The sequence below is a fragment of the Sinocyclocheilus rhinocerous genome, unplaced genomic scaffold (assembly GCF_001515625.1).
Source record: "Sinocyclocheilus rhinocerous isolate Xijiao unplaced genomic scaffold, SAMN03320098_v1.1 scaffold990, whole genome shotgun sequence".
Lineage (NCBI taxonomy): Eukaryota > Metazoa > Chordata > Actinopteri > Cypriniformes > Cyprinidae > Sinocyclocheilus > Sinocyclocheilus rhinocerous.
Window position 1 is genome coordinate 90,244 of NW_015652301.1, and position 27,713 is coordinate 117,956.

General features: G+C 35.0%; 3 protein-coding genes and 1 pseudogene across 3 annotated transcripts in view; 2 read left to right on the plus strand and 2 right to left on the minus strand.

Annotated features, from left to right (window-relative positions):
- The window catches only part of LOC107714567 (ankyrin repeat and BTB/POZ domain-containing protein 1), a 14,205-nt gene extending 11,084 nt beyond the window's left edge, over positions 1-3,121 (minus strand). The window contains exons 1-3 of the mRNA XM_016520439.1: positions 2,862-3,121; positions 943-1,005; positions 803-858 (exon numbers count right to left, since the gene is read on the minus strand). Coding sequence (XP_016375925.1) covers positions 803-858; positions 943-1,005; positions 2,862-2,917 — 175 coding nt within the window. The 5' untranslated portion in view covers positions 2,918-3,121. The remainder of the gene's footprint in view (positions 1-802; positions 859-942; positions 1,006-2,861) is intronic.
- A 1,506-nt stretch (positions 3,122-4,627) lies between these two features.
- Positions 4,628-7,481, plus strand: LOC107714543 (keratin, type II cytoskeletal 7-like). The gene is made up of 3 exons (XM_016520410.1): positions 4,628-4,885; positions 6,771-6,896; positions 7,257-7,481. The coding sequence occupies exons 1-3, from the start codon at positions 4,628-4,630 to the stop codon at positions 7,479-7,481; spliced, it is 609 nt and encodes a 202-aa protein (XP_016375896.1).
- A 1,329-nt stretch (positions 7,482-8,810) lies between these two features.
- LOC107714544 (ribonuclease inhibitor) lies at positions 8,811-17,307 on the plus strand. Its single transcript, XM_016520411.1, has 9 exons — positions 8,811-8,830; positions 9,967-10,788; positions 12,001-12,162; positions 12,636-12,800; positions 12,883-13,050; positions 13,644-13,817; positions 15,813-15,986; positions 16,105-16,272; positions 16,790-17,307. The coding sequence occupies exons 1-9, from the start codon at positions 8,811-8,813 to the stop codon at positions 16,857-16,859; spliced, it is 1,923 nt and encodes a 640-aa protein (XP_016375897.1). The 3' UTR covers positions 16,860-17,307.
- A 595-nt stretch (positions 17,308-17,902) lies between these two features.
- LOC107714569 (glycerol-3-phosphate dehydrogenase [NAD(+)], cytoplasmic-like) lies at positions 17,903-26,124 on the minus strand (annotated as a pseudogene).
- Between the last annotated feature and the right edge of the window lie 1,589 nt (positions 26,125-27,713).

A 27,713-nucleotide genomic window follows, 5' to 3' on the forward strand; every position in this document is an offset into this window, starting at 1 on the left:
ACACAAAATAATGTTCTTTTTAGCAACATCATATGACCCCTTTAAGACAAATTATAAATTAAATGGGTCCTTTTATTATTGCTTGGACAAAATGCTGCACATTTCTTTGTGAAATTAAAATATAACTATAATAATATACTAATATAGCACTTGCATATTATGGCTCTTTTGTTGGTTTTGATTGCTTCTATTGTCCTCATTTGTATGGTGATATTTAACTCTGTATTACAAAAAAAAAAAATGGAAAAATTGTGACAAGCAGTGCACATGTATTTTGCCTTTATTTCTCTTTTTCTTTCATTGCAAATATAGGTTATATAGGTTATGTACTGTAAGCCAATTTGATCCCAAACCAACTAAATCTAGGTTAAAATTGCTACATGATTACACATTCTGGCATATTTTGTTTTCATTTCTTTTATGAGCATTGCTATTAAATATTTATTGCTTAAAAAAAATTTTTCTTTAAATGTTTAGACATGCTCAAATTGTAGTACCTGGGTTACAAAAATCACATACCACATAAAAAATAAAAAAAACCTCATAAAATTTAGTTTCATCATCCGAAAGGTTTCTAAATGATGCCCACCTGCTTTCACTGATTATTTATTGAAAAATAAACTTTTTTAAATTAATTTAAAAAAAGTGTGTGTGTGTGTATATAGAATTTATTTAATTATTCATTTAAAAAATATATATTTTTAAGAGTTTCAGGCTTTATTTTGTAACCTGATCGGGAAAATCTTACTATCCAGTACTATACAGTCCCTGGTTAATTATGAATTATCATTATAGTATTTACCGTTGGCAAGCAGGTACTGCACCAGATCTTCATGTCCACAGAGACATGCATAATACCTGAAAATAAAGATGGAGTGATATCAGGGGCTTCATCATAACGGACATAGCAGACAATAAAAAGAAATAACCGAGCAGTCTTACAGAGGTGTGCTGTCCCACTTATCTCTGATGTTTAGTTCTACATCCCTCTGTTCAACCAGGTATCTAGAGAAGATGGGAGAAATGCCAAGATAAAGCAGAGACTAGATATATTACAACCAACATAATAATAAAACATTCAGAACCGAACATAGAGCATCACACAAGAAACTGAGTACAAACTGAGTACAGTAATTCCAGTATATGGGTCAATACAGTGACAACATGTTATCAGTCACACTCACATGCTTGTCCTTTTAATTCTGAGGTCGCATAGGGTGTCTCAATATTTCACAACATTACTGCCAAACAAAATGCCACTGAAAAACAACCCTGATATCTTACGGAGTTACAAGCATATCCATCAACCAAAGGTGTTTGAAAAGCATAATTCTACACTGCAATGTAACGCCACCTTGACTGCTGAACGTACAGCATCTATATAATAAATATGCCATTATGCACAATTGCTTAGACATGCACATACATTAGGTTATATAGTCTATACACAGTTGCTTAGATTTGCAAATACAGTCTCCAAACACTACATAAGCCTTGCACATTGTGTTACATATGCATATACTGACAACACTGGTCATGCACATTTGTGTATGAATATCATAGACTGTATAAAAACATGGACGTAGTGTCCGTGACGTCACCCGTAGGTTTCTGAAGAGCGGTTTTGAAGCTCAAAGTGGGCGGAGCCGGCCGTCTCCATCTTGGCAGCGCGTCACTCCCGGATAATCGAAAAGGGGCAAAGAGGCGGGAGCTGGTTGCTGAAACCACGCCCACCTAGCTCGACGGTGGTGACAGCAGCGGCAATCCACCTGTCACTCAAGTGGCCACGCCCTTAATTATGCAGAACTTTAAGGCTTAATATAATTTAAACGGATGAGTTATCAAAAAATTCACCCCCCTCACAGTTGTCATGAAGGGCAAAATTAGCTATATAGACCAAAATCTTTTTTTTGTACCAGGCTGTAAACATTTTTTTCTGCTGTAAAGTTGGGCATTTTAACATGGGGAGTCTATGGGATTGACTCCCTTATGGAGCCAGCCTCTAGCGGCCAGTCGATGAATTGCAGTTTTAGTCACTTCCGTGTTGGCTTCACGAGAGACCGGAAGGTTGCCGCTTGATGAATATACATAGGCCATGCAAATTGGTTTATATATACATATGCTGTCTCAAAAGATTAAATAGGAAATGCATGTATGAACAATTATGAATAAAGAGCATTTTATTTTCTATTTAATTAAGAGATTGTATAGGCTGTGCATATTTACTTCTATATTCATATTCTGCATCTAAAGACAATACACGTCAAGCAAATGTGTTCAGATATGCATATGCAATATCCACACACTATAGACACATTTGCTTAGATCTGCACAAATATATAAAAATAGGTTTACATGAGTACATACAGCATTTAAACAGATTTTTATAGATATGAAATGAAAACTTTTGTTTTAGATAAGCATATGTAATGTCTAAAATTACTTAATACAAACACGAAAAGCATTGTTTAAATATGCATACGTGGTGTACGTATATTGCACATGCACATTTGCTTAGGTAAGCGTATGCATATACAGTAAGTCTATAATATCCACGCAATTTTGTTTAGATGTGCAAACAGATATGCATAGATTATGAAGTCATGTATATTTGTTTAGTTATGACTAAACAGTATCTACAGACATATAGGTCATGTACACTTGCTTGAATATAAATCAGAGTCTAGAGATTACGTACTAGGCTGTGTAAATTAATTTCCATATGCATATTCGGTATCTCGCGTATATCTATCTGCTCTGTATATATGCATATCAAATATCTTAACAAATAGACCATGCATATTTTCCCACATGCGAAACTTCAAACCAAAACAACAACAAGAAGCCATCAGCTGTCTGACCTCACTCTGGCAATGTCGCCCTTTCTGCAGCTTGAAAACAGATCAACAGCGTCCATCTGCGCGGCGGTAAAGCTTCTCTGAAATGCATTGAAACGGCCCGTCTAACAGACAGGATCGGCTGCAGGAGCACGGACAGCGACGGTTCTGAACAAAACTAACGCGGAGCCTGTTTCCAGGTGCAGTTTGCGATGTCTCCTGTTTCTTCTCGCACTGTGAAAGTGTTCAGCAAACGTAAACAGGAAGCAGATTTGTGTACGTACAGTTGAGCTTTACGTGCGTTCCAACAGCGCCCTCTGAAGGATGGTGCTGTAATAAACAAATAAAAGCGTCCTCTTGTGAACTACTATATATAAATAGTATTATTTTTTTAAATTATGAATTATCAAACACAAATTATATTTTAATTAATTTTAATTTTTGTATAGTCTATGCTACCCTAAGTTATAAAATGAAATTGAACTGGGCATTTGATTTATCATTAATGCAGGCATTTTGAGAATGTATTATTATTTTATAGTTATTTTAGTATAATTAATATACAATTATAGTTTTTGTTAATATTTTGAATTAGACTTTATTTTGATATTTTTTTAGTTAACTTTTATATTTTATGTTGTTTTTTAGTTTTAGTAATTTTGCTTTGTTTTTGTCCTTTTTATTAAATTTTAGTTTTTAGGTTTAGTTTTTTAGTATTTTTAGTTATTCGAGTACTTCAATTTAAGCTAAACCAAAATGAGAAATACTCCCTTGGCAACTAGCTGAAATAAAATAAATAAACGGATTTTAAATATATTTTATTTCAGTAAAAAAAAAATTATTTGATTTATCATTTTAATTTTGTTAGTGGAAAAACTTCATATTTTGTAAAGAAAAAAAACAAAAAACAAACAAAAAAACTCATATATATATATATATATAAGTTAATTTTTAAACAAATCTTTACTTTTTTAGATATTTATAATATTTTTATGTGCTGAGAACTCATTGCTCATTTTTCATTAAACTCAACATGGGGCTTGAATGGTTCAGACAAAAAAGAATAAGTTAGATTCTCAGTCAGCAAATTATAAATGAAAAATTTAAAATGTTTGCTTATGTACATAACAGCAGTTAAGCATACTGTATATATGCTGTTAAATCACATCTTGGCCTTCCATCATAAAAAAAGCCATTACACTATTGCAAATATACTCTTTTAAAGCCAATATCCTGCATTTTTATATGTGCATGGTAAAAAAACAAACAAAAAACCCCCCAGAAGATTTGTTTGAATAATCAATGCATTTCGTTTAGAAGCCAAAGAAATGAATGCAAAAATTATTCTGAATCAGCTGTATAGAAACAAATATTGCATTGAATCCAATTACTGTTTTGTGCAGGAGCAAATAGCACAATATGCAACCAAAAAGCAAGAAATACGTGCAAAAGCAACTCAAAACAGCACATTTAGCTAATATTGCAGCCCTACTGTATATTTTTCACATATTTTAGACAATCAGGAACAGGAAATATGTAAAGGTAGATCTCTTGAAGTGTCTGATATCTCTGAACTGAGATCTGTGAACAGTAGTTCTGCTCGTCCTGTCAGTTATGGCTGGTGGGCTGAACAGGTTTTTCAGAGTGAGGAATGCTGGTATTTTCTCATTTATATACAAATACACGCCCACCTGTCAGCGTATAAGTAGCTGAGTTCTCAGGAAACACCACTTGTCTTCCTGTCATCCCTCTGTAACGCACCTCTCCATCTCTCTGTCTGTCTGTCCGCCATGAGCTCCTCCAGCTTCAGCAGCCGCTCAGTGGGCTCGTACCCCCGCGCCGGAGCACAAATCCCCCGGCAGGGTAACTCGTATTTCGGGTTTGGGAGCGTGTCACCGGCTGTGGCCCCCATCAGGGCTGTGTCTGTTAACACAAGCCTCCTAACTCCTGTGGATCTTCAGCTGGACCCAGACCTGCAGGCTGTACGGATCCAGGAGAAAGAAGAGATCAAAACTCTCAACAATCGCTTTGCCTCCTTCATCGACAAGGTGAGACCTCTCTCTGCCTGTTATATCCTGCTCATTATATCTATCTATCTATCTGTCTGTCTGTCTGTCTGTCTGTCCGTCCGTCCGTCTCTCTCTCTCTCTCTCTCTCTATATCTTTCTGTCTGTCTGTCTCTCTCTCTCTCTCTGTCTCTCTCTCTCTCTCTGTCTGTCTGTCTGTCTGTCTGTCTATCTATCTATCTATCTATCTATCTAAGCAACTAGATCTGTTAATAACCTGTAGGAGAGAAATAGTTGTTTGTTTGTATTGATTTTTTTCTTATTTTTTCTTATTTTACTCTCAGTGGCCAGATTTGTTAATGACCTGAAGTAGAGAGAAAAAAACTATTTATTTATACCGATTTTTTTTTCTAATTTTTTGTTTTAATCTTAGCAGCTGAATGTGTTAATAACCCATAGGAGAGATATTTGTTTGTTTGTCTAGACTGATTTTTCTTATTTGTTTATTTTAATCTCAGCAGCCAGATTTGCACCCGCAGGACAGAAGTATTCATTCATTCATTCTTACTTCTCTCTCTCTCTCTCTTTAATCTCAGCAGTTAAATAACCATAGAGAGAAATATAAATGTATTTATTTGTTCTGATTTTGTTCTTATTTTTTATTTTAATCTTGGCAGACAGTATTGTTATTAATCTGCAAGAGAGAATATTTATTAGTTTATTGTTATTAAACTCTGCAAATCTGTTAACCTGTTTTCTGAGAAAAACAATGATCTCACATGTGTCTCCTAGTATCAGCAGAGATCTCAACAATGTCTCAAACTGTGCTCAGATTGGCCGAAACTATCAGAAATCTGAGATTTCAATATGAACTCCAATATTTCTCATTGCATTCTCACAAGATCAAACTTCCAAATATGAACATCCGTGTGCAAGGGACGCCATCTAAAATTCAAAAGGCAGCTATATATTTTCATGTATAAAGGCTCAATTTATACAGTGAAAAATGTATTTTATAAAATGTCTAAAAATATTTAGAGAATATTTAGGTGCACTGTTATTTATTTATTTATTATAAGCAAATATTTATTATTTCTTTTAATAAAAATAAATTTTTAATCAAATATTTATTTATTTCATTTAATCTTAAATTTATTACTTATTTATTTTTTACATTTTCTGCACTGCTTTTCTCCAAACTTTTCCACAAACCCCCTAGACCGCTGTCTGCAAATCTGTTAACCTGTTTTCTGAGAAAAACAATGATCTCACATGTGTCTCCTAGTATCAGCAGAGATCTCAACAATGTCTCAAACTGTGCTCAGATTGGCCGAAACTATCAGAAATCTGAGATTTCAATATGAACTCCAATATTTCTCATTGCATTCTCACAAGATCAAACTTCCAAATATGAACATCCGTGTGCAAGGGACGCCATCTAAAATTCAAAAGGCAGCTATATATTTTCATGTATAAAGGCTCAATTTATACAGTGAAAAATGTATTTTATAAAATGTCTAAAAATATTTAGAGAATATTTAGGTGCACTGTTATTTATTTATTATAAGCAAATATTTATTATTTCTTTTAATAAAAATACATTTTTAATCAAATATTTATTTATTTCATTTAATCTTAAATTTATTACTTATTTATTTTTTACATTTTCTGCACTGCTTTTCTCCAAACTTTTCCACAAACCCCCTAGACCCCAGTTTGAAAACCCCTGGTTTGTGACATGTCATAATTCGTCTAAAACCATTTTAAACGTGTTTTTTTTTTGTAATTGTTAATCAAATATTACATGTAAAAAAATTTATTTTAAAAATGAATTTGTCACACCACAGAACCCTTCAGCAACAAATATATATATACATATATCATGTAAATGTCATAATTGTGCATATACCGGTGTTTTTCCCCACAGTTTGACTTGATCTCATCGCAAGCTGACCAGTGCAACACTGAGCTGAAAGACAATAAAGGTGCAATAGCTGATTTGAAAAGACAGATAACGCGACTGCAAAAAGAGATAATCTCAGCTAAATCACAGGTAAGATAATACTCAACATCTGTTCATTATAGCAACTATTGGTGTCAGCTATTGAACACCAGGGTAACCATGAGCATCCGCAGTAATTGCACTGATAACTAAAGTGACGTGACATGTAGCCAAGTATGGTGACCCATACTTGGAATTAGTGCTCTGCATTTTAACCCATCCAAAGTGCACACACACAGCAGTGAACACACACACACCGTGAACACACACCCGGAGCAGTGGGCAGCCATTTTTTGCTGCGGAGACAAGTACAACTTTCTGTACTATCACAAATTGGATCTTTAAAGCCCAGGGCTGTAAATGGAAACAGTGACCCTTTACCGCAGTATTAATTCTCTGACATCATTACAGCGTGAGAGTGTGGAGGAGCAAATCAAAGAGGCGGGGCGTTGGGGTGAGGAGGCGGTGCTTGATGCAAAAGAACAAATCAAATCGCTGGAGGACGCATTGCAGAAAGCCAAACACAAAATGACCAGACATATTCGAGACTACCAGGAACTGATGAATGTCAAACTGGCTCTGGATATTGAGATTGCCACCTACAAGAAACTGCTGGAAGGAGAAGAGGACAGGTGAAACTGTAAAGCTTAAGCAATTAACTGAGAGCTTACTTAATAAAGTATTTTACTTATATGATTATTTTTAGTATTATTGTTTTTTATATATATATATATTATTTATATTATTATTTTAGTATATGATTAATCTATTATTTATTATTATTATTTAAACATTAAATTTTTATTGCAATGTATTAATCATTTTATTTTAAATGTTTTATTATATTTATCATTATATAAATTATGAATTAACTGAATAAGTGGTCAAAAGTAGGTATAAGTGAAAGGTAAGAAGATTTCAGGTAATAACTCAACAAATCTCCTTCCCATCAGGCTTGGACGATAATCCACTGTAAGCATCCATCCAGCCCATAAACCCTAATGAACAGCAAGTATCTGACTGTCTACACATTCACTTCATGTCATCCCTGCTTGTCACTGCTGAATGAAGACATTAGTAGCGAACAATTAGCAGAAAGAAGAAAATAAATAATATTTACATTAAAAAAGTTACATTCCGTTTTTTCTTTCACAACCTGCTCATAAATAAAATAATTTTGAGCTTTTTTTTTTTTTGTTCTCAATGTGTTATAATTAACTGACGTTATTGTTTTTCTTTTTGTTATATGGAGGTCAAATTATTACTATCATTATACCTTCATTAATAATTTTTGCTGCTTTTTAAATGTCCTTTATGTGTAGACTTTATTGATTTACAGTTGTCCCAGACTCTGACTTTTAATCTGAAACTATTAACATTCATTTTAAAAGTGAAGAAAATTGTAAAATGTAATTAATAATGTAAAAATAAATGTATAAATAAAAACCTATGGATTATTTAATTTGTTTAATGCAGTCTAAAATCTAAAATGGCATTAATATGTTCTGCTTTTAAGTGCATATTACTGAAGACTGCTTCAATTTACAAACGTGTATGTGACACAGTGTCATCTGAAGAATCTGAAGCTTCTTGTCATCATCTGTGAAGAGCCGTGATTAGAGGCTGGACAGCTTTGCCCAGGCCACGGTCTAAATGTAATACAGGGGTGAAGTGTGTTATTTTGTCTTCAAAGAGAGAAACAGGCCTGATAAGATTCCAAGTAAAGTAGCTACTGCAAAAACAACATCACCCCCTCAACACCTTATCCAAACACCTTTACAGATTCACAACCATGATGAAAGATAACGAATTTTGCCACTTTCTCTGTGGCTGACTGACTCCTCATATCCAAGCCAAAAAAAAACAAAAAAAAACAGGGAAAATATACAGTTAAACAACTCCAAACCCAACCCAACAAAGTAAATGAAAATGGTTAAAGACAGTTCCTGTAGCTCAAACTAGAGCATGGAGCTAGCAACGCCAAGGTCGGTTCGATTCCCAGAGAATGAACTAATGATAGTCGCTTTGGACTGAAATGCATAAATTTAAAGGGGTCATATGATGCGATTTCATTTTTTCCTTTCTCTTTAGAGTGTTACAAGCTCTTGGTGCATAAAGAAGATCTGTAAAGTTGCAAAGACTAAAGTCTCAAATCCAAAGAGATATTCTTTATAAAAGTTAAGAGTTAGCCACACCTACCTAAAACGGCTCATTCTAACACGCCCCCACATGCTGGCCAATCACAGCACACCTTGCTTTTTCAGACCGATGAGCTTTGTAAAAATCGACGCGTTTCAAAAAGGCGGGGCATAGAGGAGAAACAATAATGTACAGTATGTGGAAAATAATGTGTTTTTTTTACTTTAAACCGCATAAACACATTTCATTACACCAAATACACAAAATAATGTTCTTTTTAGCAGCATCATATGACCCTTTTAACATAAATGAACTGAAAGAAATGTTATGATGTAAATTGGCCCTAGATGGCGCTGTTTAACTTCTCTTTGCTTCCGCGTTGGTAGTCTAAACAGTAAACACACATTCAAACGGAGTCGTTTTTGTACACCTGTGATATTTTGTGTTACTGTATGTGTCTAAATGTACAACCTGTCATTTTGTAGTATGAAATTGTTCGGTCCGGATTCATTATCATAACGGGGTCTTGCAAAGTACGTAGTAATTTCATTAAAGACACACAACACTTCCTCGTTCTTCTCTGACTAAACAGCAACGAGCGTCCAGCACTATTCTTCTGCCGCCCGTGACCTTCAGGGTTTCTCACGATATCGGGATCTGCAGTCATGTGGAGCGAGATTTCATATGGTGAGCAAAAACAGTTCTGACTTTGAAACCTCTGACTGTTTGTTGTTTAGCACGATAAGCTTACGTGATAGTTTATGAGTTACAGTTCTAATAGAATTGGCCACGGGCTACAGGAAAGTATGGTAGTGTACATTTTTAATTTACTGCATTGCATCTCAAAGAAATTCAACAGAATTAATGCATTCTGGTGAATGAAGTGTACTTCCACCCTAGTAAGTCTGTCTATCTATCTATCTATCTATCTATATGGCTATAAACCTTAACTTTAGGCTTTTAAAACTTTTTTCGAAACAAGAAAACAAGCCTTGGGAGTGTACGAGCAGTGTTTTCGTCCGGCCTTCTGCTGGACGCTTTGCAATGTGTTTAAAACTCATTTCGCGAATAAAAACACCCCACCTGAGACTCTTACTCACCTGCTCAGCATTATCACACACATGCTCCTGCAGAAACCGAAGATGCATGCAGAACAAACCAGAGCGCTTGTGTCCAGTTTGGGAAAACTTACCAATCCGGTTTGCTCCTGCAGCGACGTCACATCCTGCGGCCTGCGTTCTTTTCTGCACAACCCCATGCTTTCAGCTTTTTTGGGCATCAATGGTGATGTCACTCACCCTGATGCCACATTCTCCTTTCTGTCTCCAGTGATGCATGAGTTCTTATTGGCCGCCTCCTTTTATCTCGACCAATCCGTGCAGGAGATCTCAGACAAGCGCTCAGATTTGTACTACACATTTTTAGCAGGGCTGTCGGACTCGATCCAGCGTAAACCAATAGAAGACTCCGTGGGAAAGGTCGATGAAAGCCGAATATCTGCGTTCTCTCAGTGGTTGATGGGAAATGTTTCTAGGGTGTTGCCAGATGGTGATGCAACGAAGCACTTTCGTGTTTTTCGGCTTCTGCAACATGCACGTAACTCATCTCTGGTCAAAGAAAGCATTAGTAAGAGCCAGTGGAGGCCTGTTTGGTACAGCTCCATGCAGGAGCCTGACTGCGCTGCGCTGTCATATGTAGTGAGTTGTGTGGGAGAGATGGAGCATATGAACCTGTACAGAGCAGAACTAACAGACGAACAGGTCGAGAGGCTTATACCAGCGTTACGGCTGTCGAAAAGCATTGGGTGAGTCTGACATTTTAGATATGCACAAGATGCATTTTTTACTTTTATAGCTTTAATCACTCCTGACTGCCTCACACTCAACTTATGGCACTTACACTACATTATCAATGTTGAAAAACGTTTTGCTGCTTGATATTTTTGAGGAAACTGTGATGACTGACTTTTTTCAGGATTCTTTGATTAATAGAAAGTTCAGAAGGACAGCATCTATTTGAAATAGAAATCTTTTGTAATGTTAAAAATGCTTTACTGACACTTTTGATCACTTTAAAACGATGGGCCCAATTTTTCAGAGGATTTTTATAGAAAGAAATGTGATGCGTATACATTTATTAAAACATTTACAACCTTGAGTATTATTTGATATGCAAAATTGTTTGTTTCTTTGTTTACAGTCGTTTTATGGTTTTATGTTGTTATGTTTTAATGGCAATGAAAAGTGACTGTAAATGATCTACTGTAAAAATGTGTATCTATGTTTTTTGTGATCAACTTGGCAGCATATAAATTGTCCTTTTAAAGGATAGTTCACCAAAAAGATATATTCCTTTACTCACGACGTTCCAGACCCTTTAGGACATTATTTCCTCTGTGGAACACAAAATAAGATACACTACCATTCTAAAGTAATATTTTTTTAATGTTTTTGAAAGAAGTCTCTTATGCTCACCAAGGCTGCATTTATTTGATAAAAAATACAGTAAAAGCAGTAATATTGTGAAATAGTTTTACGATATAAAATAACTGTTTTCTATGTGAATATATTTTAAAATGTAATTTATTCCTGTGATCAAAGCTGAATTTTCAGCATCATTACTCCAGTCTTCAGTGTCACATGATCCTTCAGAAATCATTCTAATATTCTGTAATATATACAGCTATATATAATATTTGCTGCTCAAAAAATATTTCTTATTATTATCAATGTTGAAAACAGATGTACTGCTTTATATCTTTGTGGAAACAGTGTTGCATTTTGTTTTTCAGGATTCTTTGATGAATAAAATTCAACAGTGCAGCATTTATTTGAAATAGAAAACTTTGTAACATTATGTCTTTAGTGTCGCTTTTGATCAATTTAAGGCATCCTTGATGAATAAATCTATAAATATTAAAAAAAAAAGCTTACAACACCAAATTTATTTTAAAAATTCAGTTTTTTGTCCATACAAATTAAGTCAGTGGGGTCTAATGTGCCATTTATATTGTCAGTCTGTCACAGAGTCGTCTCAGTTTGACTGCCATCACCAACCTGTCAACAGCGCTGGCTGAGGGACGGACGATAACGCTGGATCTTTCACAGTCCACACTGAAAAAAGAGTTGGTCAAAACCCTCTGCCATGCACTCACGCGCTCCACGCTGGAGTCGCTCAAGTAAGATTATTTTTTATGTACGTGCCTTTATTAGACAGGACAGCATCATATTAGGAATGAGACTGTGACTCAAACCTTCGTCTTTTATGTGGCTGTGCCACAGTAATGTACTTTTTTGATACACTGGGTTAAATAATTTTTAAGGTGACCATACTTCCACATTTTCCCAGACATGTCCTGGCCTGGGATTTCTAAATTGCCTAAAATGTCCAGGTTTTGGCCTTGTTTTTCTATTAACACGCTCTCTTGCAAGCCACTGTTGGTCTATTATGCACAGTGCTTGCACGCTATTGACTTTTCAGTCATAACCTTTAGCAAGTATGAAAACAGTAAGTAAACAAAGTCAAAACCTGGACATTTTAGGCAATTTGTGAATCCTGGCTAAGGAAAAAAAGGACATATGGTCACCCTAATCATTCTCGGTGCTTGCTTTTGCTCGAACACTTGCTGAAATATGTCATCTCTTTGTTCAGCTTGTGTGGATGCTCATTGACTACAGCTGATTGTGAAGCTCTGGCTCAGATGCTCTCTGGAGGCTCACGGCTGCGTGTGCTCAATCTGTGTGGGAATAATCTGGAGGATCAAGGCCTTATTCACCTCAGCAGTGCCCTGGAAAACTGCAGACTACAGGAAATCAAGTACACTTGCACTATTCATATATCAGTCAGTCTTTTTGGGAACATAGAAATGAAAGCCATGTGGTTTTGTTGTATTCTACAGTCTGGATTTATGCTCACTGACGGTGGCATCCATGCCTGCGCTGTCTTCAGCGCTGAACAGCGGCTTTTCAGAGCTGAGGAAGCTAAGCCTGAGCCGGAACGCAGTGATGGATGATGGGATAGAGCTGATCTCACGAGTGTTACAGAAAGGCCGCCTCAACACATTGAAGTAATACACACATACTCTGTTTAGGTGACCAACACATATGCCTAAAAACCACCTCTAAACACCTCGGAAAAGCAAATATCTGTTATAGTTTAAAACAGCTGTTTTCTATTTGAATATATATTTTTTTAAATATAATTTATTCCTGTGATGTGAAGCTGAATTGTCAGCATCATTACTCGAGTCTTCAGTGTCACGTGATCCTTCAGAAATCATTCTAAATCATTCTCAAGAATGTTGAAAACAGTTGTGTTGCTTAATATTTTTGTAGAAACCATGAGTCTTTGATGAAAAGAAAGTTCAAAAGAGCAGCATTTCTTTAAAATAGAAATCTTTTGTAACATTATAAATGTCTTTACTGTCACTTTTGATCAATTTAATCCATCCTTGCTGAATAAAAGTATTAATTGCTTTTAAAAAACAAATAAATTATATATTTAAGTTTGAGATGGTTGCAATTGTCTACAGAATTCAAGAGGTTAACTGCACTTATTTGAATCTACTAATAGCCATTTGTGTAAAGCCTCTTTATTGAAATACTGATTAGATATGGGATTTTGTATGATTGATCATGTGTTTTATTGTTTTAATTACAGTGTGTCTGACTGTGAGTTGACTGGCTCCTGTTGCTCCTCTCTAGCAGCTGCCCTCCAATCAGAAAACTGCCATCTGACTGAGCTGGATCTGTCCGTAAATGATCTCGGCCAATCAGGAGCGATGCAGATATGTGAAGTGCTGATGACTCCTAAATGCACACTGGAAATACTGGAGTATGTATGCAAATGAGCTGTTTTTAAACACATTTATGATGATCATGTGGGGAGGGCAGAATTGAGGCATGTTAGGTTATAATATTATTGGTTAATGTTATTTTTCCTGGGTTGGATCAGTAGAAAATACTCTAAAATTTGGGATGACTAGGATTGTTTTTTGTTGAAAAAAATCAATATAATGCATCCTTTCTGAGTAAAATATTGATAAAAAATGTCAGTAAAGGTTCAGTTCTTTTTTTATGAACTCTGGGCTACCTTTCCACCACTTAAGCACTTTTTACATGGCTGAGTTTGGCGGAGGAACTCACTATTAGAATCCATAGTATACGGTGGCCGAGAAGTGCAAAACAAATCACAATTCTGAAAACAAAATAACAAATTACAAACGCAAATGCAAGTCTAAAAAACAAAATAACAATTCAGAAAACACAACAACAATTCAGAAAACATTATAACAAGTCAGAAAACACAATGACAAGTCCGAAAACAAAATAACAAGTCAGAAAACACAACGACAAACCAGACAAACCGGAAGAGGTAGGTATAGTTTGAGACAGCGCCATTGGTTTGGGATTACTCACCGCTGACTGGACGAGACATCTGTCAATCAACGTATACAGGAAGAACCAGCCGAAGAACAGCAGAGTCGTGGTGGAAAGTTCGGAGATGGTATTAAAGTAGTTCAGTTTAAATGTATTGTATGAATTGCCCTTACTCTGGAATAAAAAATACGGGTCTATTTACATTGAGTTAAAAGTGGCTATAAAATATCAGCTCCAGTGGCACAGATGGATAAGTGCTTGTTGTTGGCTTTTTGACCCAATCGACCCGGGTTCGTTCCCGCCTTTTGCCGAACTTTTTTTTTTCTCCCTTTTCAAATCTCGTATCACATCGTAAAGGCATTTATTTTCAATAAAAATTAAGGAAATAATCAAAAAGTTGAAAATAAAGTATCGGGTAGGGTTAGGGTAGGTGTAGGTGTAGGGAGGGCTTTATTGTACCAGTAAGGTGGCATCCATTTAATAATTAAAATTATAATTTACACTCAATACGTTATTATTGCATACTGTTTTATAATGTACTACAATACTGAAGTGCAGATAATTGCCACTATTTGCAACAAGTAGTATACTTGATAGTAGAAATCCTGCTATTTTAACATAGTGTAAATAGGTATTTTCACTTAGTGTAAATAGCATATTGCTAAAAATACTGCTATTTTCACTTAGTGTAAATAGAATCCATTGCTAATACGAGATTTGAAAAGGGAGGAAAAAAAAGTTCAGCAAAAGGCGGGATCGAACCCAGGTCGATCGCGTCAAAAAACCAACGACAAGCGCTTATCCATCTGCGCCACTGGAGCTAATGTTTTATAGCCACTTTTAGCTAAGTGTAAATAGACACTCCGTATTTTTTATTCCATAGTAAGGGCAATTCATACAATACATTTAAACTGAGCTACTTTAATACCATCTCCGAACTTTCTACCATGACTCTGCTGTTCTTCGGCTGGTTCTTCCTGTATACGTTGATTGACAGATGTCTCGTCCAGTCAGCGGTGAGTAATCCCAAACTAATGGCGCTGTCTCAAACTATACCTACCTCTTCCGGTTTGTCTGATTTGTCGTTGTGTTTTCTGACTTGTTAATTTGTTTTCGGATTTGTTGTTGTGCTTTCTGAATTATTATTTTGTTTTTTAGACTTGCATTTGCGTTTGTAATTTGTTATTTTGTTTTCAGAATTGTAATTTGTTTTGCACTTCTTGGCCACCGTAATAGTATCCCTCGAGTGAACTCTCATTATGGGTTAGTGCCCCATATGTAGTGGCTCCCCTTGGTGGCCCCATATGTGTATTATTCCACTGACTTGTCCCTTAGGATTCAGTCTAGGTCTCCCCTAGACAAGACACTCGATCTGACATGAGGTTCTGTGTTTGGTAGTTCTTGGTAGTTGATTATGTGAAATCTAAGCAGTGTGTGTATTTTGGTGTAGAATGAGTAGATGTGAGCTGACCAAGGAGGTGTTTCGAGCACTGGGGAGTATTTTGACGTCTGGCGTGTCAAAGCTCGTCAGTCTCTCGGTAGGCCTGAACGATGTGGGCGAAACTGCAGCCAAACACATTTGGGAGGCGCTGAGACACAAACACTGCAAACTACAGCACCTGGAGTGAGTAAAATCCTCACACATGTGCTCACAGGAGCAACTAGCATGATTGGAGATGGGCTGAAACTAATTAAACCGCACCTGATGATTGAATCGTGCCTGTCTCGTCTTGTTTCTGCAGTCTGGAGATGTTGTCGCTCACAGACGCTTGCGTCGAGGAGTTATGTGAATCTGTTGCTGCCAGCAGCACTTTATCAACTCTCATTCTAAAGAACAACATAATGACCGACTCCTCCGTACCACGATTGGTCAAATTAATGCTGGACCGTCCTCTAATAACCGAGCTAAAGTAAGTTCAGTCTGAAAATATATTTTCAGATATTTTAGTTTTTAAATGTATTTTAAATGTTTTCATAGTTTTTAAATGTATTTTAAAATATACAAAAATGGCCATATATACATTAATAACATACAAATTTAAATATATCTATATAAATATTTTTTAAAAATTAAATAATATATTTAAAAAAATGTAATAAGTTTACTTTTAGTTTGTTTACTATTTGGTTATTTTTATTTATTTGTTTTACCATTTTTTATTTTCAGTGGAAAATACATTTTGTATTAACCCCAAAATTTATTTTAATGTTGTAAATGTGCTTTTTGTCCTTTCGCAGTACATTTTCTATTATGTTTTGGCATTTGAAATAAAGCTAAATATATTTTACATTTAAAAAAATATTTTATTATGCTGTAAAACATTTTCTACTGTACATTTATTTTGGCCAAAAAAATTGCACTTGTGTCACATCTCAAAATGATGTACTTCATGTGATAACATATTATTTTTCTCATATTTTTTCCAGTCTGAGGTATAATGACTTCAGTGAAGATGTTTTTGAGTTGATGGACACATGCCAAAATATTGTTTATTAGAGAAACACATCTCAGGTTGGATGACAGTTGCATGCTTCAAGTGTAAAAAAAAATGCTATTATTAATGCATATTCTATTCCGTTTATTCCTTAAGACCAAGAGACAAAGTGACTCCCTCTAATGGCCTTTTTACAGACAGTTTTATACAGTGGCCCCAAAAAGTATGAATGTCTTTGCATTTGCAACCAAGTATTATAAAGTTATATTTATTTGAAGGAAACATAGCACAAAAAAAGAACATTGACAGTTTTCATCATTTTAAAACAATAGATATACTGTTAAAAATTAGGATGAAAAAAGTGGATTCTTTCTGGTTGTGAAGAATAAATTGCTTCATAATATATACATTCATTTTTAATTTCATCTTAAGTGTCCAAATACTTTTTGGGGCTACTGTAAATCATTCAGACTGTCATGTCTGGTTCTTCACATACTGTACAACCCTCATAATATGGAGCCAGATCGGCCTCAAAAATAATACATTTATAAAACAAAATTCATAAATGCACAGCACAATTTACATTTACAAAATCCGATTCGTAAATTCAAAACACAATTCATAAATACAGAAGTAAAAGCATAAATATTTCCCCAAATGCTCACACAAAAGCATCTAACCTAAATAAATTTAAAATGTTTACACAAATATGTATATATCAAGTTCTTGAATTAATTAACAATCCACATTTATGAATGATGTTACATGTATTTATGAATCGTTGAACCTTCCTAGCAGGTTAAGATTCATAAATATCTTTTTTTGGAGGATGTTCCGTTCAGCCAATCGCGGTGAGCTTTTAATCCACCAATCAAAACACTCTTTACTGAACAGACTCAAGAAGCACAACGCTGCGCTTGTACTGTGCATTGTTTCTATGATTGGGTCCTTGATGTAAAGACATTTTAATGGGTACAACAATTATGTAATGTGTTCTGTTGTTGTTATTAGTAGTAGTAGGCTATCAGATTCGCAATAACTTTTGATCAGGCATTAAAAACAGCTATCACCACCGAAGGGAGATTTTGAACACACAAGCTGCTATTTATTGTCTGAAAGAACTAGACAGCTATAGCACATAGAAAGTGATTTATTTCACATTACATATTGAGAATATTCATTTTAGTGTAATTTTGAGAACTGTTTCACTCTGAATGGATGGTAACAGCTTTAGTGGCAATTAAAGAGGAGCGCTCAGTCTGGCATTTGTGGCTTTTCTACAGAATAAAGTGGCTGAAAGTACAGCGCTGCAGGGCAGATTCATTAAAAATGAGTTCAGCAGGGCTCATGCATACTGCACACAAACACATACTCAGTATTGCAGCTTCGTCCTTCTTTCATTGATGTTCTGGATGGTTCTGCAAGCAGTGGATGAACTCAGTAACAGGCCGACCCTCGTAACAGATTTCATACACTGCATTGAAAAGAGGAAATCTGTGGGAGGATAAAACGTTCAGATGTGTTTTTAATGTTTGGTCCTAATGTAAATGCACAAGAGGTTTGAATCTGAAATCAAAGTTTGAGTCTTACCTGTCCAGTACACCTTTGTTTTTAAGTATTGTGTGAACTTCAGCGGCTGTGGCTGGACCTTGTAGTTTCTGACCATTTAGCATTTCCTTTTCAAGCTCTTCAAGAGACTGAAACACAGAGAATCGGATGGCTAATGTGTATATATACTGGAAAAATTGGTTTACTCTATTTTTATTTGCACTCTTGTTTTGTGTATTATCATGCATGTTATTTGACCTACACTATTCTCATTATGTGTTAAGCTACAGATGTTTCGACAATGCACCCTTTTTGTCCTGCCAATAAAACATGCTAAAATGGAGTTTAAATAATTTTTTTGGGGGAAGACAAACTATTTTACATCCCTTTCTCTTTGCTGGTCTCATATATTTGAACTTGGCAACTCAATATGCATGGCTTCTGTTTTTTTGACCAGGTTAATTTGAATATGCTTTGACGTACCAATGACAGTATAGTAAGCTCTGTTTGACACATTATAGATTTTATTTAGTGCTGTCAAACGATTAATCGCATCCAAAGTAAAAGTTTTTGTTTACATAATATGTGAGTGTGTACATTTATTATGTATATATAAATACACACACATATGCATGTATATATGTAATTAAAAATATGTTACATTTATATATTAAATATATTTATATATGATATAATTTATATAAATATACAAGTAAATACATGTAAATATTTTCAAAATATATGCTGTGTGTGTGTGTCTTTATATATACATAATAAATATACACAGTACACACATATATTATGTAAACAAAAACTTTTATTTTGGATGCGTTTAATCGCGATTAATCGTTTGACAGCATTAATTTTATTATTATATATTTTATTATATTTAAATCCATTACACAAAATCCATTACCCTCCCAAATCAGAATTTTCTTTAAGAAAATGTCAGATTGTGTCAAAGTGTGATTGTAACAGTGATATTTTGGTATCATTTAGATACTATTAGTTTTTATTAATATTTTGAATCATTTTATTAATATTTTCAAATAATTTTAGTTTTAGTAATTTTTGTCATTTTTAGTAGTTTTTTTTAAACGTGTCTGTTTTTTTAAATAAATTATTTCAGTTTTCATTTTAGTTATTTTAGTACATTAAATAGTAAATTAAAATGACACATGTTGACTTAACTATCTGAAATAAAAGTTTATATATATATTTTTTATTGTATTAACAGTATTAACACAAAGCAAAAAGGTAATTTTTTTATGGTTTTAGTTAAAATTTTAGCTAACTATAATAATCCTGGACTGTGACATGCCATATTTAAATATATGTAAGCATGAATAAGATTTGACAGCTGCTGTGGGTAAGACTTACACTATAAAAATACTTTCTTACACAAAGCTATCGTATGACTTTAAAAGACTTGAAAAAGTCATTTGTTGTACTTTTTTTAGATTGACTGCTACATATCAGCTTTACATATGTATACGTTGCATTTATTCTCATGCAAATTAATAAATAATTTTCATTTTGGGGTGAATTGTCTCACCTTGCCAGTCTTGGCGAAGGCCTCCGCGACTTTCCGATTTCGTCCTCCGTAGCATGTTGTAATGAGATCAGCGACACCACCACAGCTCTCCAAGAAAGTTGCTGGAGATGCAGAACAACCGAGCAAAGCTGATCATCTCCATGAGACCCAGTTTGATCACCGCAGCCTTCATGTTGTCACCGAAACCCAAACCGTCACAGAAACCTGCTCCTACTGCCACTATGTTCTGGAGGAAGACAAAGAGGCTCTATATAATGTCCAACATGTTTAGAGCTGGATTACAACAAAAGTGTCAAAGTCACTGCATTTGCTACAACATCAAACCAACTGGAATTTACTTTAAAGACAACATGAGCACACTTTTCAAGTCATTTGACAACACAAATTTGTTAGTGGTAGTGTTACTTTAAAATGATTTAAATAATAATAACAACACTGCTAATTTAGAGGTGCAACTGTATAGACCTCCTGGTTTCATTGTTATGTGTTTATACATGTATATCATGCTTAAAGTACTAACCTACTTTATTTACAACAAAAGAGAATGTTAATTCACTGTAAAACTGACAAAACAGACCAGTATTACTGCTGTTGATAAAACAACTCATTCAGTTAATGTGCGTAAACATTGCATGCCAACCTAAAAATCGATTTAACTGTTAAACATGCTGGATATGAATTGTTTTACATATGCACTGCTAATTAGTGATGTTAAGTTCTTGAACGAATCGTTCTTTTGAGCCGGTTCTCAGGAAGTAACCGGTCGAGCCGGTTCACAAATCGAACTGAATCAAACTTTAGTTCCGGGTTGATGACGCAGGACGCACAGCCCGAAGTACCACGTCCAACTCAAAAAGAACCGATTGAGCCGGTTCAACCAACTGTCGAAGTTTGCCGAGGATTACCGAGGACTCCACAAGAACCGAATGAGCCGTGGCGAAGTTTGCCGAGGATTACCGAAGATTCTGATTGAGTTGACGATACTGTGCAAGCCTGAGGCGCGTACTAATATGCTTATTATGACTTATTAATTTACATTTTATTAAAACCTTAAAAAAAAACTTTGTCGAGTGATGTAAATACATTTTACAATAGTTTATTGTGCATGCATATTATATTTAAATTTGCTTAAGCGAAATCAAGGAGTTTATAAGACTGGTTTATTAATTCTTTATACTGTAGACATGTAGAACATATCCGCGTTTGTGCATTAATGTCTGTAATGTGTGCTGTAGGTGTGAAACTTTTAGGAATCTTAAAACTGTGACCACAAACACCATTAACTTAAGTGAATTATATGGCAATAATCAGCAATATGCTTTCACACAAATGTTATGTGTTGACACAAATTACTTATTTGAATTTTCCATTGATATAACATTGCATTGAGTTGTTAGAAAAGAGATGCGTAGAGACGTTATTGCTTGATGACGTCAGGAACCGGTGAATCGGCTTTTTGAACCGGTTCAATGAACCGATCTGTCCGAAAAGAACCGGTTCGCATAAATGAATCGGACTTTGCACCACTACTGCTAATTCCTTTGATGTTATGAGGTGTAAAATGGAGAAGTGTGATTAAGCAAACCTTCAGAGCACCACAGATCTCAACCACATCTGCTTCCTGAACGACCGTGACCCGGAAGTGATGCATCTGCATGAGTTCCTTAAGCAGCGCCCCCTGAGCTTGATCTCTGCAGCCTTACAAACATGAAACACATAAATGCATATAATCACCCAAAACAAAAATATGACTTCTCTAACATATTCTCGTTGCTTTTCATCAGCCTCACCAATGGTGGTTTCACAGAATTTCTCATCCGCCACCTCATTGGCGATATTTGCTCCCATCAACACGCTCATCTTGATGCCCAGCTTCTCGTGAATAACCTCAGCGATCAGCTTCAGTCCGTCCGGTCCTTCATCCACCCCCTAAACCAACCATATGCAGTCATCGCTAGCTATCTGTTTCAAATGTGACTGTCTTGTGATCTTAGCAACTTTCCTCTTTTTCTCTCAATTTAAGACTGCTGAGGAAATGGCACACAGTGCCTATATTCATGAGTGTACGGGACCTTGATGAGTGACATTCCCAGCGCATCCGGATGAACTGATGTGGAATCACAAAGAGCAGAATGTCAGCGCTCTTGGCTGCGTCGAGCAGATCTGGCACCGCCACCTGTGAGGGAGAGAGAGAGGAGGACGAGAGTGGAATAGACAGAAGAATCTGTTTGATACTGAATGATTAAACCTGGAGAAACATATTCACTATATGATTGGTTACACCTACAGTGCTCTGTTTTATGTGACTGACATATTGGCTGATTTATTTATTGTTTTATTTTGGCAGAGTTTGGGTCCACGTCAAGCCAAAACCACCTTGTTCACAAATAACTCCTTTTGGTTACTGTTCAGTGTCTCTGTTGCATCTGTTAATGGTTTTCTAGGCCTCTAGCTCAGTCCTCTAGTGAACCTAGATAGGCTGAAGCATTTGGCTGACTCTCAACCATTTGGACCACAGGTCATAATGATGGAGAAACCACATGCAGCTTCGCCAGCTTCTTATCAGTTGCTTGAGTGGAAATGGATGGTTTCCTTTGCAAAGCAAAGCAGCAAGTGTTAGCTTCCTGTATAGTAATTATTTGCTGTTATAAAGGTTTCTCATGCAAAACATGAATCTGATTGTGTGGTTGAATCTACACATCATATATGTATATATATATATACAGGTGCATCTCAATAAATTAGAATGTCGTGGAAAAGTTAATTTATTTCAGTAATTCAACTCAAATTGTGAAACTCGTGTATTAAATAAATTCAATGCACACAGACTGAAGTAGTTTAAGTCTTTGGTTCTTTTAATTGTGATGATTTTGGCTCACATTTAACAAAAACCCACCAACTCACTATCTCAACACATTAGAATACTGCATAAGATGAATAAAAAAACATTTTTCATTTTTAATACCAAACATTATGTAAAGATGATTCTCAACTATGTTATGAAAGATATTTTTAAAAACCATTTTTCTTTATGCAAAATGTGTGTAAAATGGCCATAAACTAGTTTTTCCATTATATACAATGTATCTATAAACTGTATCTAATTTGCATATTAATGTGTTTTTGGGGCAACATAGAATGAACAAATAAGTGCAATAATGGGAGTAATAATTAGCAAGATTTTCATAATAATATCTCATATTTAATAGGAATATTGATATATAATTTTTTTCTCTATTCATTTGTTGTGTTTCCCAAAATGTGTAATAAACATGCTTTAAGTCCTGGTGTCCTCGACAGTAGACATGTATGAAATTGATGTCCTGTTTCATAACAGAAGGTCCATAACATTTTCCTGAGATGTTGATTTATGACAAACAATTTGTCAATTAGTCAGATTTAAATGATAATTACAAAATATTATCATATTTCCATTAGGGTGTTACATTTGATCACTAAATGAATGTCAGCCATTTTTAAAGACCAAGGAGAGGGAGTGGTCATGGTGAAACATCCAATCATTTGGTATCTCTGAAAAGCCCTGAATGTGCTCTGTACAGGACATCCAGACTGTACATCCAGAAACTGTGACATATTGCACACACACACACACACACACACACACACACACACACTATATACATAATATATAAACAGGGTAAAACAAGTGACTATTTTTTTGGTTTTTATAATACAATATATTACAATATTTTATTATATAATTTTTTTTTTTTTTTTTAAAATGAAATAATAATTATTTAACCATTTTTAAATAGTTATTATTACTTTAATTACACTGTACAGTTAACTTGATGTGCTCAGACCAGGTGTGAGCTTGAACAAACCGGACTATATTTCTAGCTCTTGATCTGCTTCACTAAGCAGTGTGTGGTTTCCTTCACTTTGTTCACTTCTCTCTGAGCAATTCCAATAGGGTCCTCACACCATCGGTGCTCGGGCCCTAATAATAAGAAACGGAGCAATTCCAATAGGGTCCTCACACCATCGGTGCTCGGGCCCTAATAATTTAATATGTATGTGTGTATATACAGTATATATGCATTTATACGTTTCTGCTACATTAAAAATATGAATATTAGGATTTAAAACTTTCATTTATTAAAATATATAGTTTCTTACAACATTTATTTATTTTATTATATAAGTATTCAAGTAAAACAAGTTACTATTAATACATTTTATTTATATATATATAATAAATTATATGATTAAATTACGAAGTTTCTTACAACATTCTCCGGAAGCTTGTGTCCAGGCAAATACTTGACGTTCTCATGGTCTGTGTTTATGATCTCCGTGAGCTTACGTCCGTTCACCGTCTCTTCAAACACCCACATGTTAACTGTGGAGTCAAACTTTGAGTTATTCCTTGCATTTGTGCCAACTATCTTAGCAATAGCAGAACCCCTGCGGACATGAGAGAAAGAGAGAAAGTGAATTGTGTGAAAGGTTGCATGCAATATTACAATATTGTGAGTGAACACTGTACTGTAGGGTGAAAAGTAACTAAAGACTTAGTGATGATAGTGATCAAAGCCTGTTGTGTAAGATCAGATGGTCAGTCTGCTGTAGTAAAGTGGGGGTTAAATAGTTTCAGGTTTGGTTTAGGTTTGATCCCACACAAGGATCACTGTAGTGCAAAATACCCAGAAATATTTTGCATTATTGTTTGGGAACATAAACTATTTTGGGTTGGTAATGTGTGTAAACACTGAGTTTAGATTAAACTAAACATTTTCACTGTATATGCATTCAGAGAGTTTGTAAAAATCCAATATGACTCTCTTAACTGGACATATAAACACAAACTTGTATTGTTGTTATATATACTACTTTTGGAATCTTGTTTAGTGTGACCATAAACAGGTGGTTTTAAAGGAACAGTAGCCCATTTCAAAGATTCAAGCTCATGCAAGCCTCACAATTATCAACAGCAGTCATTTTTACAATAAATATGTCTATATGAACGTGTACATTATTAAAAAAAATCTTTCCTTAAAAGCTTACGGAAAAGTCATAGAAAATTCTAAAGTGGATATTTTTTCATGCATTGTAAGTAGGATATAATACAGATTTCTGCAGCTGTCAGTACATTTCAAGTGCGTTAGAAATGGACACTGAACCACAAATGTGGCCAGACGGCTGTACGTTGGTTAGTTGAAACTTATGGAACATAACTACTGAACCTAACCAGTGTGACAGACTGGAACATGTGTCCTACTTGTTTTGCATTGCAGCAATGTTACAAATGGCTCATGTAAACAGTGATAAATAGGTTAGTATTCAAGTTTGTCCAAAAAGCACATTCACAGCTGTTGAACAGAACTTCTGAAATGGATCTCATATTGTGTAACAAAAACTACATTGTGTGTATCAGTATTATCCCTATTAATATGTCTGCTGTTATGCCCTTTCAAATGTCATGACCCTATCGGTCTGTCAGGTGACGTCACAAGCACGAGAATCGAAGTGCATTTTGGGTATCGCCGCCATTTGTAAGGTATCAAAGCCGAGGTGGTCTGTAGTTGGAGAATTGTCTTTTTCATTTGATTTAAAATGGTACGTACTTGTTGTGTTAAAGTCTGCAATAGTGAATTACATGATAGAAAAGGTCAAAAACTCACCACGAAGAAAGATATTTTAGGTCTCACACTTGAAAAAAAGACTAAACAACAAGAGGCGTCACGGCATCAGATGGCCTGGCTTGCAGCTGTGATATGCAAAATCATCATATTTGCCAACATATCTCCGGTTATGTTCGTTTACCCTCGACATTTTCATAAAGGTAAGTAAGAGATTTTTTTAGATGTGCTTATTTTCTGTTTTCTGAAGTAGCCAACATTAACAGGGTAAGGTTTAATTAATGGTAGAGACTCACATGATGTAATTACTTACAATTGTGCAAATCAATGGTAGACAAAAACAGAACATAAGTGTATAAGTAAATAAAATAAGTTTTTATACTTTAAACAAGATAATCATATATCCAACGAGGTTGGAGGTAGCGATGCCGGTGGCACTGAACTTTTTGCGTCAGGTAACGTTAGTATGGATCAGTGTTAATTGTTCTAATAGTCTTATGCTGTCATATGATCCTAAATCCCTACAGCTCAAACAGTCATTTCTAAAAGAAAAAATATATATAAATATATATTTTACCAGTTCCCAGAGCCGACGATGCAAACTCTTTTTGGACTTGACATTGCGATGTAAATCTTCACCGAATCCTTCGCTGAATTACAATCACTCTGATCTGTCAATCAAACCCCGCGCAGTGAGCGCACACTTGAGTGTTGTCAGTGAAGCCACGCCCCCGGACGCTATTGGCCAGTCAGAGGTAGAAAACTCCGTTGACTCCGCCTATTATTAACTGGTGGGTGTGATTACGGAATCTCAAAGCAAGTGATTCATTTTGATGTTAAAGGGTCATATGATGCTGCTAAAAAGAACATCAGGAAACAGTCCTCCGTAAAATGTGCTGCACACATCTGAATATTTGGGTTGAAGTGTTCTGGAACAGTGTTGTAAATACAACTTAACCACTGATTTCTAGTCGTGTCCTTCCAAAAGAGCCGGCGGCTTGAGTGAGCGAATATGAACGCTTTAAAAAGAGCAGGGGTGAGTAACTTAGCCTACTTCATTACTAAAGCTTTACTTTTACAATAATTATATATGTGCGAGTAAAAAGTTGAGTGTCAATAAATACAGTAGGCTATGTACATGACAAGTTTTCATAATCATTCATAATATTATGCACTGACACTTTAGTCTCAGTCAGACATAATGACACAAAGCTAAACTGTAACTTGACACTCAGCAAAACAACTCATTGTTAGAGTACAATTCTAGATTTGTCTACTAGCTTAAGGACCAACTGTAAAGCTTATAATTTTAACATGAGCAATCAAAAAGTTCTAAAGTGGGATGGGAAGTAGGCTATGAAGTAGACACGCAAACCTGTCACGAACGGGAACTGTGATACATTGTAATGGTCCTACAAATATGCTTTATGCAAAATGTAATTTCGTTTTTCTTTTTAATCTTTTGACATTTTTGTGAGATTCAGCCACACATGGAAGTAAAAGATCAACTGATTCATCAGAATAGGAATTTAACAAAGGAACTGAGTAGCTTAAGATAGCAAAATGCCCTTTGAACAATGGAATCCTCTGTTAAGGAATAAATGGAATACCAGAACAGTTCTCAGGGGTGAAAGGTCACAGTTCCATGGGAGAAATGATAGGAATTCCTCAATTCAAAAAGAGCTTATGGATTTTTTTTTTGGAGAGTTAAAACCTTTGAGTTATTTTAGGATTATTTATTTAGTATTCATTAATATTTTGAATTGTTTTTATATAACAATTCAAAATATTAATTAACTTTTATTTTATATGTTTTATTTTTCATTTCAATTTTAGTTTAAGTTTTAGAAAATGTTGAAATTTTTGTTTAGTTTTAATTTATTTCAGTTTTAGTCATTTTAATACTTAAACTTATTTCAGTTAGTTGCCAAGGCAACATTACTCATTTTTAATTTTTAATCCAATATTTATATCTTATTTTATTTCAGAAAACGATTTTTAGTCGTTTTAGTTATCAATAGCAACATTGCTTTGCACAACATTACATCTTAAGTTGTACAGACACACACACACAGAAATATTCCAGGCAGGCAGGTAAACAGGACAATCATTTTATGCATGTTTATTCATTTAAAAAAATCATATTTTATTACACCCACATGATAAACATCTAAATAATACAGAAATGTATCAAAGTTTGATTTATATAT

Coding starts and splice junctions, on each gene's coding strand:
- LOC107714544 (XM_016520411.1), top strand. CDS start 8,811: ATGGAGCTAGCAACGCCAAG. Junction 8,831..9,966: donor ATGGAGCTAGCAACGCCAAG/GTCGGTTCGATT, acceptor TTTCGAAACAAG/AAAACAAGCCTTGGGAGTGT. Junction 13,051..13,643: donor GGCCGCCTCAACACATTGAA/GTAATACACACA, acceptor TTTTAATTACAG/TGTGTCTGACTGTGAGTTGA.
- LOC107714543 (XM_016520410.1), top strand. CDS start 4,628: ATGAGCTCCTCCAGCTTCAGCAGCCGCTCAGTGGGCTCGTACCCCCGC. Junction 4,886..6,770: donor TTGCCTCCTTCATCGACAAG/GTGAGACCTCTC, acceptor TTTTCCCCACAG/TTTGACTTGATCTCATCGCA. Junction 6,897..7,256: donor TAATCTCAGCTAAATCACAG/GTAAGATAATAC, acceptor ACATCATTACAG/CGTGAGAGTGTGGAGGAGCA.